Source organism: Parasteatoda tepidariorum, chromosome 12 (genome assembly GCF_982258835.1).
Source record: "Parasteatoda tepidariorum strain Cologne lab strain chromosome 12, Ptep-v5.0, whole genome shotgun sequence".
NCBI lineage: Eukaryota > Metazoa > Arthropoda > Arachnida > Araneae > Theridiidae > Parasteatoda > Parasteatoda tepidariorum.
The window spans coordinates 37,270,613-37,283,899 of record NC_141766.1 but is presented as its reverse complement, the minus strand read 5'-3'; the positions used below and the strand labels follow the sequence as shown (position 1 = coordinate 37,283,899).

The 13,287-nt window shown below is 27.4% G+C and overlaps 1 protein-coding gene across 21 annotated transcripts in view; it reads left to right on the top strand.

Moving 5' to 3' along the window:
• Positions 1–13,287, top strand: part of LOC107437513 (uncharacterized) — a 171,602-nt gene that overhangs the window by 36,456 nt on the left and 121,859 nt on the right. For 17 of the 21 annotated variants that reach the window (XR_015430729.1, XM_087155687.1, XM_087155685.1 and 14 more), the window contains exons 19-37: positions 6,808–6,879; positions 7,020–7,091; positions 7,234–7,305; positions 7,446–7,517; positions 7,660–7,731; positions 7,873–7,944; positions 8,085–8,156; positions 8,297–8,368; positions 8,510–8,581; positions 8,722–8,793; positions 10,138–10,209; positions 10,350–10,421; positions 10,564–10,635; positions 10,776–10,847; positions 10,988–11,059; positions 11,200–11,271; positions 11,408–11,479; positions 11,620–11,691; positions 11,828–11,899. Coding sequence is in view for 20 of the 21 variants with exons in the window: in XM_087155687.1 (XP_087011813.1) it covers positions 6,808–6,879; positions 7,020–7,091; positions 7,234–7,305; positions 7,446–7,517; positions 7,660–7,731; positions 7,873–7,944; positions 8,085–8,156; positions 8,297–8,368; positions 8,510–8,581; positions 8,722–8,793; positions 10,138–10,209; positions 10,350–10,421; positions 10,564–10,635; positions 10,776–10,847; positions 10,988–11,059; positions 11,200–11,271; positions 11,408–11,479; positions 11,620–11,691; positions 11,828–11,899 (1,368 nt within the window). In the remaining variant the exon portion in view is untranslated. The remainder of the gene's footprint in view (positions 1–6,807; positions 6,880–7,019; positions 7,092–7,233; positions 7,306–7,445; positions 7,518–7,659; positions 7,732–7,872; positions 7,945–8,084; positions 8,157–8,296; positions 8,369–8,509; positions 8,582–8,721; positions 8,794–10,137; positions 10,210–10,349; positions 10,422–10,563; positions 10,636–10,775; positions 10,848–10,987; positions 11,060–11,199; positions 11,272–11,407; positions 11,480–11,619; positions 11,692–11,827; positions 11,900–13,287) is intronic. The other 4 variants (XM_087155672.1, XM_087155675.1, XM_087155689.1 and 1 more) reach the window with 4 other exon arrangements.

The window sequence follows — 13,287 nt, the reverse complement described above, 5'->3', positions numbered from 1 at the left end:
TGCTTCAGTAACTTTTTCAATAATGTTCTGATTTTTATATTCAAGCAAAGTGTTCGAATATTCTAAATGGAGATCAGAATCTCTTTGAAATCTTTTCATAAGTGAATTTAATCTTTTTTCCGCAACTTTAAAATTATCATTGAGCTCTCTCCAATCTCTTTTCCAAGGTAACTCTACCTCATACCGGTTATTTTTATACCGCACAGTTTTTTCAAAGGTTTCTAAGGATTGGTCTAACTCATTAAACCCAGGATCGTCCTTAATCCCTATTGATTCAAGTTCCCAAAATTTTTTAATATCGCTTTCTAAATCATTACAATCGTAAATTAGTCCACAATGAGTCTTTTGCGGATTCTCACATGCAGACCTTGAAACTGTACCTGTGGCTATATAGCCAAAGACGGAATTTTGTAATTTTAAATTCGTATCGGGAATTTCAATTTGTCCGAATTTTAATATTTCATAGAAAATCTCAGCTCCTAATAAAACATCGATCTTTCCAGGTTGGTAGAATTTGGGATCCGCTAAATTTACATTTTCGGGAATGCAGTTAATTGGAAATGCAATACGATTAGTTGGGATAGCATCCGATATACTAGATACGCATAAAAACTCTAATGAAAAATTGAAACCAAATCCATTAGAAATTACTGCGTTTATTTTAGATTTTACATTTATTCTAGCATTACTTAAACCCGAAACCGTAAAAGAAACCTTTTCCTTTTTTATGCCCAATAAATCTGCCAACTCAGTTCTAATAAAACATGACATACTCCCTTGATCTAATAAAGCTCGAACCTTTATTAATTCTCCACAACAATTTATTATGAATAAATTAGCGGTCGAAAGAAAAACAATCTCTGCACAGATGTGGCAGAAAATGTGTTTTGATTATTCGAAGAATTGAAACTATCTGCATTTGGATTAAGTTTCGACGGCGCCAACATTTCCTGTGAGTTCGGAATCGAAAATGAATCACCAGTTGTTTTGACCAGAGCCGTTTTTATGTTCATAGGGGCCCTGGGCCTGTCATTATCTGGGGGCCCTTTATGAGTAAATTTAGAGAAAAAAAATTTTATTTTGAATAATTTTTTAATTTTTTTTTATTTTAGGAGTAAAAAACATATAAATTAATTATAAAAACTTATATACATTATTTTCATCGAAAATTTAAGGTAACAATACTTTTCGCGCTTTTTGAGAGGCGAATCTTCTATCACATCATCAAAATCAATTTCCTGTAAGACATACAGTTTGCTTTGCAGCTCAAAATCTGTAAGACTTAGAAACATCAAATTATGAAGGTGTGCAGAAAATATGCTAGGAGTTAGAAAGAATACAAGAAAATACAGTTTGATTATTAGTTTTTTTTTTTATAATCGTTGAAAAACTGACTCAATTTTGAGCCAATGTTTAACTACGTAACCTTGAAATTTTAAAACCAATCCAGAAGACAAGGAAACTCCTGGATCAGTTCGCAGAGGTATTGAATTGTCATAAGAACTTGGAGGAGTTTATGACCCCGACAGATTTAACATGCACCAGTCACCATTTTATACATGGGTATTATTCGGCTGGCTGAATTCGAACTTCCATTCTCACGAGCAGGAGTCCATAGCCCTACCAACCAAGCTATCGTGGCCAAGTTATTAGTTTATTTTATAACAGCCCAATCAATTTCGAGTTTACGACTACTAATGTTCAGCTCCGTAGCCTTGTAATTTTGAACCCAATCCATCATACAGGAGAACTCCAGGATAAAGTATTGGAAGAAATTTTTGTCTTCATGGAGGACGTTATGATGGAACTAACCCGCATTTACGGTGCATAGAGAGGAGGAACACGAGTGCCTTCCACGGTTAGCCTGACGGTAAAGGGACTCTAACCCATGATCCGTCTATAACAGAGAATATTTCACGTCAGCACTGTGGGTCGGTAAAAGTTGGGTGTGAAATTCATATCAACCAGCCATCACTGGGATTCGAACTCGGTGCACCTCATTCAGAGGAGAATGCTCTATTCCTTGAGTCCATCTTCATTGAGTAATAACTCTGCGGCAGGTGCCAATTTTCTAATTTTATTAATTGGTACGAATTTTATTGATTTGCCGAAATTTAGTCATCTTCAAAATATAAATGGTAATCCAATCGTAATTTTTGTAGAAAAAAAAATGGAAATAAACTGTTCTTATCCATCTGTTCTTAACTTCCTATTCTGCAATAAATGCAGAAGCAACCACGAGGGTTAATGAGCAAAATGAACAGGGAGCGGAGCCTTCTAATTTTTTAAATAATTGTTAAATTATTAGTTTTTAGCATGCATACTTAAAAAAAAATAAGAAAAACATTTTTCAGTTTTAATAAATTGTAATTAAAGACTGTCATCAGATGGAATAGAACCCACGATCTCACAGTTTTGTGTTAGATTTCATAACCATCAGCCCCAAATATACACACCTGCCTTGCGGATATTTTTTTAATAATTTTTTTTTTAAATTTACTAAATTAAGTCATTTGAATGCTTGACATTCTGGAAAAATGCTTTCCAAATTACAATTTTTAACGTTTATAACAAGTATCTTCAGTTCATTTAGAAGTGAACCATAATTCGGCTTATCTTATTCATTTTCAGCTTATGTATATGCACCAAAAATAAATTCAAAACTAGACTAGATATAACACAAGGACTGCAAATTTAACTGTCGGATATAAAACCTTATTTAAGATTGATAATGATAAAAAGATGAAAAATCTACATTCCTCTAATTAAATATTTTAAAAATAGTCTGGTTTTTGGGTTATAATGTTAATTACCTTAATCGTAATGTCGGGGTTCCGCCGATAGAAGACGTATCAATGAAACACACTAAAGCTTTATATCAGTTAGCAATTAGTTTTAGAATTACAATTATAGAATAATTATTTTTATTATAGAATGAAAGGTTTTAAAAGACAAATATTTGTTAATGTTTAATCAAAGAAAAAACATAACCCATATTGAAATCTAACGAATAGCCCCTGATAAATTTTGTGACTAAAAAACCTGATTGATTTCCGGATTTTAGAAACACCTTCTAGTTTTACTATTCAATCAAATTGGTTTCAATGTCTTTCATCCCACCTATCTCATTAGTGATTCAGCATATTTTGATATCATTTTTGTTTCGTTCTTACTTAATATTAATTTGTTTGTGACAATTATTTTTTAAACACATTTTTGCGAGAAGCTTAAAAATATAATATTGAGGGTATTAACTGAAATATTATTATTATTATTTATTTTTTTTTGTATGCTTCTTTTACTTATATATCATCCACACGGACAAGTAATTGTCTGCTCTAAATACTGTGATAATGTAAAATGAGATAGCCAAACAAAACGTATGGAGTTATTTAAATTCATGTTCAAAAGTATTAATTGTTTTTTTTTAATTGACAATTTCAGTCATCTTTTAGGTATTTAAAACTGCAGCATATCGCATGAAAGTATTAAATATATTACACAATAAAGTAAAATAAAAGAGAATTCTGATCCTTAGGTACAGATATTAAATAGTCTCATCATCGAATGATGGAGCACAATTACCTTTTAAACAAATAAAAAAAAAATTTTTACTTTTTAAACTAAAAATTTGCTTATTTTTAAATAATTTATTAATACTCAAATTGTTGAAAAGATGATATGATAACGAAGCTTTTTATTTTATTCAGGCATTTATTTATATTTTTTTTCATTTATTTTTATTTTATTAAATTAAATGCACACGTTTAAAATAAAAACAAAGCTGTCAAAATTTCATATATAGTTTCGATTTACAATTTTAAGAAATTGTTTCGACCTTGATTTGGAAATTTAAAAGTCTTATTAATTAAAAATTTGAGAAGCCTTATTAACTTTAGACACATAATAACAACAAAAATCAGGGAGTTAAAAATAGAAACGAATATGATCAATAAACAATAAAATCATAAGCAAACTAAATAAATTAATTTTGTGTACGAAATATAATATTACAAATTAAACATATTTCATATTTAGGGGAAACGTGGAAAATTTGGTCATACTGGAGTTTTAAAAAGTTTTTTTCTCGTGTTTAAACATTTGTTTAGTTGATGATCATTTGATTTCAATGCTCGATTAAACAAAATCCTATGTCGTTTCTGTCTATTAGCAGTAAGTAAATTAAAATAAAATTACATTTGTTATCTCAATTTCATCCAGAACAGAACAAATCAAGAGTTTTGGCAGACAGGCCAGTCAAAGAGGGTATTGAATATTGGCCGGCCATTTAAATAAATAAACAAAAAAATCACAACGTATATATAAAAAACTGCGCAAACCTTTCATGTTTTCCCTAACCACAACCAAAATTGATATAATAAAAACACTTGCTTACCTCCAACGTGAAAGATTTATGTCTTCTTAATATCCAACGAAAATTTGATGTAGAAATTCCAATTCACGGATTCTCTTACGATTAATTTGAAAAATAACAAAATAAAATCAACTACAAAAGTTAAGCAAATAAAACTATTGGGCTAGTTGAAATATTTAAGATGATTAAAAAAAATGCTTTTATGAAAAATTAAAAAAAATATATACATTTTCTATGAAAGAAAATTTAGAATTGAACGAGGCCCAATTTAAAGGCACTATGGAAATCTCAAGACAGAGTGACCCAATGGAATTCTAAGAAGACTCTCCCCCTATTTACAGTCCAAGAAATTTTTCTTCCTAGAAATTTATGAGCAGAAATCAGACAAAGGGGTGTTTCTGTGGATATCTGATATTTTCGAAGTTAGGAAAAAAGAGCCCCGAGGCAATATAAAGAAGCTAAAGACATTTTCCCACAGTGTAAGGTGAGAAGGCTATTTGACAACTCTGTGGGTGGTAGCTACGAAAGTGGGGATATTTTCATTAGTGGAAAGAGCTTTTTATTGCTCTTTTAGTTAGAAAAGGGAAGAGTAACAATTTTATATTTGTAAACACTGCGATTAGATTTTGAAAAGAATCCAACAGTGTAAGAAAGAAAAAAATATGTATATTATGGGCTTCAGAGGGCCTCAGCTCTGAATAAAACTTTAAAAAAAAAGAAGAAAAAAGTGGGGTTTGGGGGCCCTCTTAAGTTATAAATAATAATTGAGTTAGAATTTAAAAAAAAAACAATTAATGCAATGAGATTTTAGACTTTTGGGGGCCCCATTAGAACTCGGGGCCCTGGGCCAGGGCCCAATTGGCCCATCCTTAAAAACGTCTCTGGTTTTGACTTTATTATCGTTTTGTTTATAATTTTCAAAATGAAGCATTACGGAATGTTTTTTATGGCATTTTTGACAGCGATAAATAGATGAGCAATTTTTAAGCAATTAAAACAAAGATTGTTCTTTCTTACAAATTCGTATCTTTCATGCACGGAAAGAGAAATAAATTCGGGACATTTATATAATCCGTGTAATTCCTCTCGATTACATTTAATGCATCTTAAATTATTTTTCTCGTTTGTTGATACCATACTCATAATTTTATTTTGCGAATTACGGTTTAATTTCCCTTCTTTCATTTTACTATTTTGAAGCGTTCTAGCTTGACCTTGTAGAAAGGAAAGTAATTGACTTAGTGTACCAAACTCGTCGGAATTCTTTAATTCTTTTTCCCACCAGTAACGAAGCGATTTATCAAATTTTTCAACAATTATGAAAACTATCATTGTTTCTGATAAATTTTCCACTTTATTTTCTAACACATCTAGCGATCTAACGCACTCGTTTGTTATGTCTATTGAATTCAAAATCGAACTAGCTGTTTCAGTGATATTCGGTTGATTCACAAGTTTTTTAATAATAGCGTTTAATAGCTCACGTTTATTCGAATATCTTTCTTCTAATAATTTCCACGCGATATCGAAATTTGCGTCCGAAATGGAAATTGAATTTATTACCCTTATTGCTTCATCTTTACAACTACCTTTAAGATATTGCAATTTCATAGCGTTAGAAATGGATTTGTTTTCAATTACACTAGCCTTAAATATATCTTTGAACATTATCCAATTTTCGATTTTACCATTAAAGGTTGGAATCGAAAGTGTTGGTAATTTTATATCATTAATGCTATCGCTTATTACAGGTGTAGTTAAATTCAAAGATTCGCCCTTGATTTCGGACAGTTGACGGTTAATCATTATTTTTAATTCATCGATAGAATCATCAATATTATCTTTTTCTTCCATATAACCATCTAAATCGCCCGAACTACAAGCTTCAAAAATTCCATTAAACACTAATTTTAAATCATTTGAAATTTCATTAGTTTTAGTTTCAAAAAGTTTTAATTGTATACTATCAACACTTTTTACCGTGGACGCAACTTTCTCTTTATGCCGCGTTAAAGCGGATTTCAAAACTTTTTTTCTTATTTTTAATGCGTCCATTTTAAAATATGCAATTAAACTTTATAACAACAAATTCTCATAACTAATTATTTCAAATAAAGATTGGAAAGAGCTCACCGGGATTCCCCTTCAGGCTGACAACGGACCATCTGAAAAATATTAGATCAGAAAAACTTTTTAGCTGGTTCTTTTTTTTAATTTTTTACCACAATAAAGGACACACGACTTGCTCTTCCTCCATCTTTTTTATTTTCTCTTTCACTTAATACACATGACTCTTCCCAGCGCCATCTCTTGATCTTTTTTTAATTAATTTGGCGCGGGAACAGTCATACTTATAAAGGTTAAACTACATTGTAAATATTTAACCTTAATTAATTTTATACTTCATTAAAAATTATTTTTTTTATTTTTAGACAAAAATAAACTTTCAATAAGGACAAAAAATTTTATCCCAGCTACTATAACAGATAAAGCTTGTCTAAAAGGTGAGCAAAATGTTTTTTCTTCATAATTACAGAAAATCAAAACTTATGCTTAGTCATACTTATAAAGGTTAAATTAAATTGTAAATATTTAACCTTAATTAATTTTATACTTTATTAAATATTAAATTTTTTATTTTTAGACAAACATAAACTTTCAACAATGAAAAAAAAATTAATGTCAGCTACTAAAACAGATAAACCTGGTCTAAAAGGTAAGCTAAATGTTTTTTCTTCATAATTACAGAAAATCAAAACTTATACTTATAGTCATACTTATAAGGGTTAAACTAAATTGTAAATATTTAACCTTAATTAATTTTATACTTTAATAAAAATTATTTTTTTTATTTTTAGACAAAAATAAACTTTCAATAAAGACAAAAAATTTTATCCCAGCTACTATAACAGATAAAGCCTGTCTAAAAGGTGAGCAAAATGTTTTTTCTTCATAATTACAGAAAATCAAAACTTATACTTAGTCATACTTATAAAGTTTAAATTAAATTGTAAATATTTAACCTTAATTAATTTTATACTTTAATAAAAATCAAATTGTTTATTTTTAGATGATCATAAACTTTCAACAATGAAAAAAAAATTTATGTCAACTGCTATAACAGATAAAGCTTGTCAAAAAGGTGGGCAAAATGTTTTTTCTTCATAATTACGGAAAATCAAAACTTATATTTAGTCATACTTATAAAGGTTAAATTCAATTTTAAATATTTAACCTTAATTAATTTTATACTTTATTAAAGATTATTTTTTTTTTATTTTTAGACAAAAATAAACTTTCAATAAAGACTAAAAATTTTATCCCAGCTACTATAACAGATAAATCTGGTCTAAAAGGTAAGCTAAATGTTTTTCTTCATAATTACAGAAAATCAAAACTTATACTTATAGTCATGCTTATAAAGGTTAAACTAAATTATAAATATTTAACCTCAATTAATTTTATACTTTATTAAAAATAAATTTTTTTATTTTTAGACAAAAATAAACTTTCAATAAAGACAAAAAAATTTATCCCAGCTACTATAACAGATAAAGCTTGTTTAAAAGGTGAGCAAAATGTTTTTTCTTCATAATTAGGGAAAATCAAAGCTTATACTTAGTCATACTTACAAAGGTTAAATTAAATTGTAAATATTTAACCTTAATTAATTTTATACTTTATTAAAAATCAAATTGTTTATTTTTAGATGATCATAAACCTTCAACAATGGCAAAAAATTTTATCCCAGCTACTATAACAGATAAAGCTTGTGTAAAAGGTGAGCAAAATGTTTTTTCTTTATAATTAGGGAAAATCAAAACTTATACTTAGTCATATTTACAAAGGTTAAATTAAATTGTAAATATTTAACCTTAATTAATTTTATACTTTATTAAAAATCAAATTGTTTATTTTTAGACAAACATAAACTTTCAACAATGAAAAAAAAATTTATGTCAGCTACTAAAACAGATAAACCTGGTCTAAAAGGTAAGCTAAATGTATTTCTTCATAATTACAGAAAATCAAAACTTATACTTATAGTCATGCTTATAAAGGTTAAACTAAATTGTAAATATTTAACCTTAATTAATTTTATACTTTATTAAAAATCAAATTGTTTATTTTTAGATGATCATAAACCTTCAACAATGGCAAAAAATTTTTTCCCTGCTACTATAACAGATAAAGCTTGTGTAAAAGGTGAGCAAAATGTTTTTTCTTTATAATTAGGGAAAATCAAAACTTATACTTAGTCATATTTACAAAGGTTAAATTAAATTCTAAATATTTAACCTTAATTAATTTTATACTTTATTAAAAATCAAATTGTTTATTTTTAGACAAACATGAACTTTCAACAATGAAAAAAAAATTTATGTCAGCTACTAAAACAGATAAACCTGGTCTAAAAGGTAAGCTAAATGTTTTTCTTCATAATTACAGAAAATCAAAACTTATACAGTAGAGAACCATTTATCCGGTATCCAGATAACCGGGAAACCAGAAAACCGGGAAAAATTTTGCTCGATTTTTTTCCGCCATTTTAAACTAGAACGAAAAAAGCGGAAATTGAACTCATCCAGGAAGTTGAGTAGAGGAAAATGTAAGGAAGGGGAAAAAAATTTTCCCCGTTTATCCAGAGAAACGTCATTTCCTCCATGACCTTGAAGGCAGGGAAGGGAGGAATGTTTTATTTTTTTCTTTAGGCCGTCAATCAAACTCAAGGGTGTGGCATGCTGATTTCGTTTTCTGCTTGATTTACGAGGGGGGGGGGAAATGCATTGCATGCATATCAGTGAACAGAAAAAGAAAAGAGAAAAATATATTTATTTGACATCGACTAATAAAAATAAAAATCTTTTTCTTTTGAATAAATTCTCATTCTTTGGAAGTGCAGTATCAATTGCAAGTTTTTCTTTGTGTGGAATCACATCTGCTGTAATTAAAAATCTTGTTTTTATCAACAAAAAAAATAAAATAAAAGGAGAATTGTTTATTAATTTAAACATAGGATTATTTTATGAGGCAGATTGCAGTTTTGTTTTTCTGATTCCACTACATTTGATTTTTTTTCTTTTCGCGATAAATTTCGCACTCAATAAATTAATTGTTTTTATTCATAAATTTTATCATTAGGTTTTTTTTTTTTTTTTTTGAATTCCGTTGATCTTGCCTTGTTCCGGGTTTTAATATTTATGCTAGTGCCTTTTTTAACTATCGTTTCGGTTCGATAATTTTCAAGTGTTTTTATTTAGATTAATAAGTTTTCTTTTTATTTTATCGTTTCCCCCCGTATAATTAGGTATGAAATATATTGCGTTATTTAATCATTGGTTTTGTTTATATTATTTAATTTAGGAATTGTAATTATTTTTAAAAAAAAAATATGAGAATTTTGTATTTTTTAAGCTTGATTTTCTTGTCTAAACTTGCAAATTTTTTTATTCTCTTAAATGTTATATTTCTACCATTTTTTTTTTTTTTAACGTTAGGAGTACCTTTCTTTTTTCTCTTACTTTATGCATTACACTTTTTCCTTGTACTTCGGGTTCGATAAAACATCGATTAACGACACTTTTTGGTCGATCCAGAAAACCAGGAAATTCAGATATCCGGGATAGCGATGGTCCCGAGCATCCCGGATAATTGGTTCTCTACTGTACTTATAGTCATGCTTATAAAGGTTAAACTAAATTGTAAATATTTAACCTTAATTAATTTTATACTTCATTAAAAATCAAATTGTTTATTTTTAGATGATCATAAACCTTCAACAATGGCAAAAAATTTTATCCCAGCTACTATAACAGATAAAGCTTGTGTAAAAGGTGAGCAAAATGTTTTTTCTTTATAATTAGGGAAAATTAAAACTTATACTTAGTCATATTTACAAAGGTTAAATTAAATTGTAAATATTTAACCTTAATTAATTTTATACTTTATTAAAAATCAAATTGTTTATTTTTAGACAAACATAAACTTTCGACAATGAAAAAAAAATTTATGTCAGCTACTAAAACAGATAAACCTGGTCTAAAAGGTAAGCTAAATGTTTTTTCTTCATAATTACAGAAAATCAAAACTTATACTTATAGTCATGCTTATAAAGGTTAAACTAAATTGTAAATATTTAACCTTAATTAATTTTATACTTTATTAAAAATAAATTTTTTTATTTTTAGACAAAAATAAACTTTCAATAAAGACAAAAAATTTTATCTCAGCTACTATAACAGATAAAGCATGTTTAAAAGGTGAGCAAAATGTTTTTTCTTCATAATTAGGGAAAATCAAAGCTTATACTTAGTCATACTTACAAAGGTTAAATTAAATTGTAAATATTTAACCTTAATTAATTTTATACTTTATTAAAAATCAAATTGTTTATTTTTAGATGATCATAAACCTTCAACAATGGCAAAAAATTTTATCCCAGCTACTATAACTGATAAAGCTTGTGTAAAAGGTGAGCAAAATGTTTTTTCTTCATAATTAGGGAAAATCAAAGCTTATACTTAGTCATACTTACAAAGGTTAAATTAAATTTTAAATATTTAACCTTCATTAATTTTATACTTTATTAAAAATCAAATTGTTTATTTTTAGATGATTATGAACTTTCAACAATGACAAAAAATTTTATCCCAGCTACTATAGCAGATAAAGCTTATGTAAAAGGTGAGCAAAATGTTTTTTCTTCATAATTAGGGAAAATCAAAACTTATACTTAGTCATATTTACAAAGGTTAAATTAAATTGTAAATATTTTGCCTTAATTAATTTTATACTTAATTAAAAATCAAATTGTTTATTTTTAGATGATCATAAACTTTCAACAATGACAAAAAATTTTATCCCAGCTACTATAACAGATAAAGTTTGTCTAAAAGGTGAGCAATTTTTTCTTCATAATTACGGAAAATCAAAACTTATACTTAGTCATAGTTATAAAGGTTAAATAAAATTGTAAATATTTAACCTTAATTAATTTTATACTTTATTAAAAATCAAATTGTTTATTTTTAGATGATTATAAACTTTCAACAATGACAAAAAATTTTATCCCAGATACTATAGCAGATAAAGCTTGTCTAAAAAGTGAGCAAAATGTTTTTTCTTCATAATTAGGGAAAATCTAAACTTATACTTAGTCATATTTACAAAGGTTAAATTAAATTGTAAATATTTAACCTTAATTAATTTTATACTTTATTAAATATCAAATTGTTTATTTTTAGATGATCATAAACTTTCAACAATGACAGAAAATTTTATCCCAGCTACTATAACAGATAAAGTTTGTCTAAAAGGTGAGCAATTTTTTCTTCATAATTACGGAAAATCAAAACTTATACTTGGTCATACTTATAAAGGTTAAATTAAATTGTAAATATTTAACCTTAATTAATTTTATACTTTACTAAAAATCAAATTGTTTATTTTTAGATGATCATAAACTTTCAACAATGACAAAAAATTTTTTTCCAGCTGATGAAACCGATCAAGTTTTTGTATTAGGTGAGCTAAATATTTTTCTTCATTCACTGTTGCATAAAATCAAAATTGATTTATATAATTTCTTATCTTATTTGCTTTCTGCGTTTAAAGAGAAAAAATGGTTTTAAAATTAAATTGTTGAGATCAATTTATTCTTACAAAAAAAATAATAATAATAATCTGCGCTCATACTGTGTCTGTATTGGTTAAAGTTAAAATCATTGTGACTTAATTATTTGCTCAATTTTTACAATATAAGTACTGTGCATGTAATTTTGTTTAAATATTTTTGACTCTATCGTAGAATTTTAATTCAGCAAATGTATTTTTGCCAGTAGCTATCTATAGTAGTAACTTTTCCATTAATTTATTCTATGAAAGGTTCACTGAAAAGAAAAAAATTTTGCTTACAAGTGAGCGCCTATGTTATTCAGAGGAAATTTTATAACAAATTCATCGCTTAGCAACCTTGAAGAAAGATCTACTGTCAACAAAGAAAAATCGTTGAATATTATCAAACTTTTTTAGCTGCAGAAGAGCAGAAAGAAATTTGAAAGCATTTTTGCGAAAAATGACCAAAATTCTCCTAACACTTTAGACTCTTGAATGAATATATGTATGTGTCTATGTGTGTATATATATGTATGTATATATTGTATATATGTATATATACATATATTGTTTATTGTTGGACTATACCATTATGCCAGGCGTCGAGTAGCTCGGTTAGGGAGAGGAGGAAGTAAGAGTTTTATAATTATAACATATTAGTAATTTATTTACAAGAACTATATTTACAGACATTAAGTTGTTACATCGTTCTTCACATAAGGTTTACTTGGCTCGCACTCCTTTGCTTTCTGTTACAAAATCATCCGTGTATATCCACATAATTACTACTGCCCTCTAATTCATAATTACTACTGCCTTCTAATTCATAATTACTACTGCCAATATTTTCTTTTAAATTTAAATAAATTTACAGTTTAGCGTTAACAATATATATATAATATTGTGGTGGTAGTAATCATCATTCCAAATTTTTAGTGATAGTTCTAGTATCATCTTTGACTGTTACAGATACATCTTAATTTGAATGTAATATACTGATAATTATCTCAGAGAAATGAATAAAATCATTTATGAAAAATTGATTTATTAAGCATTGAAAATAGCCATTATTCAAAATATTAAAAAAAAAAACCTTAAAGGAATCAAGAGAAACATTATCCTATTGAGATAATTTCAGTTTAGATTTTTATTCAATGGTTGGGATTGGGAGGCCCAAAATGGCATCCCCAGTCGCCAAAAATTGAAAGTGAATTAACTGTTCCCAATGGACAGTTTGGAGCATGGGAAGAGATCCAAAGTTGAAGAATTATCGAAAGATTACATAGCTACAAATATAG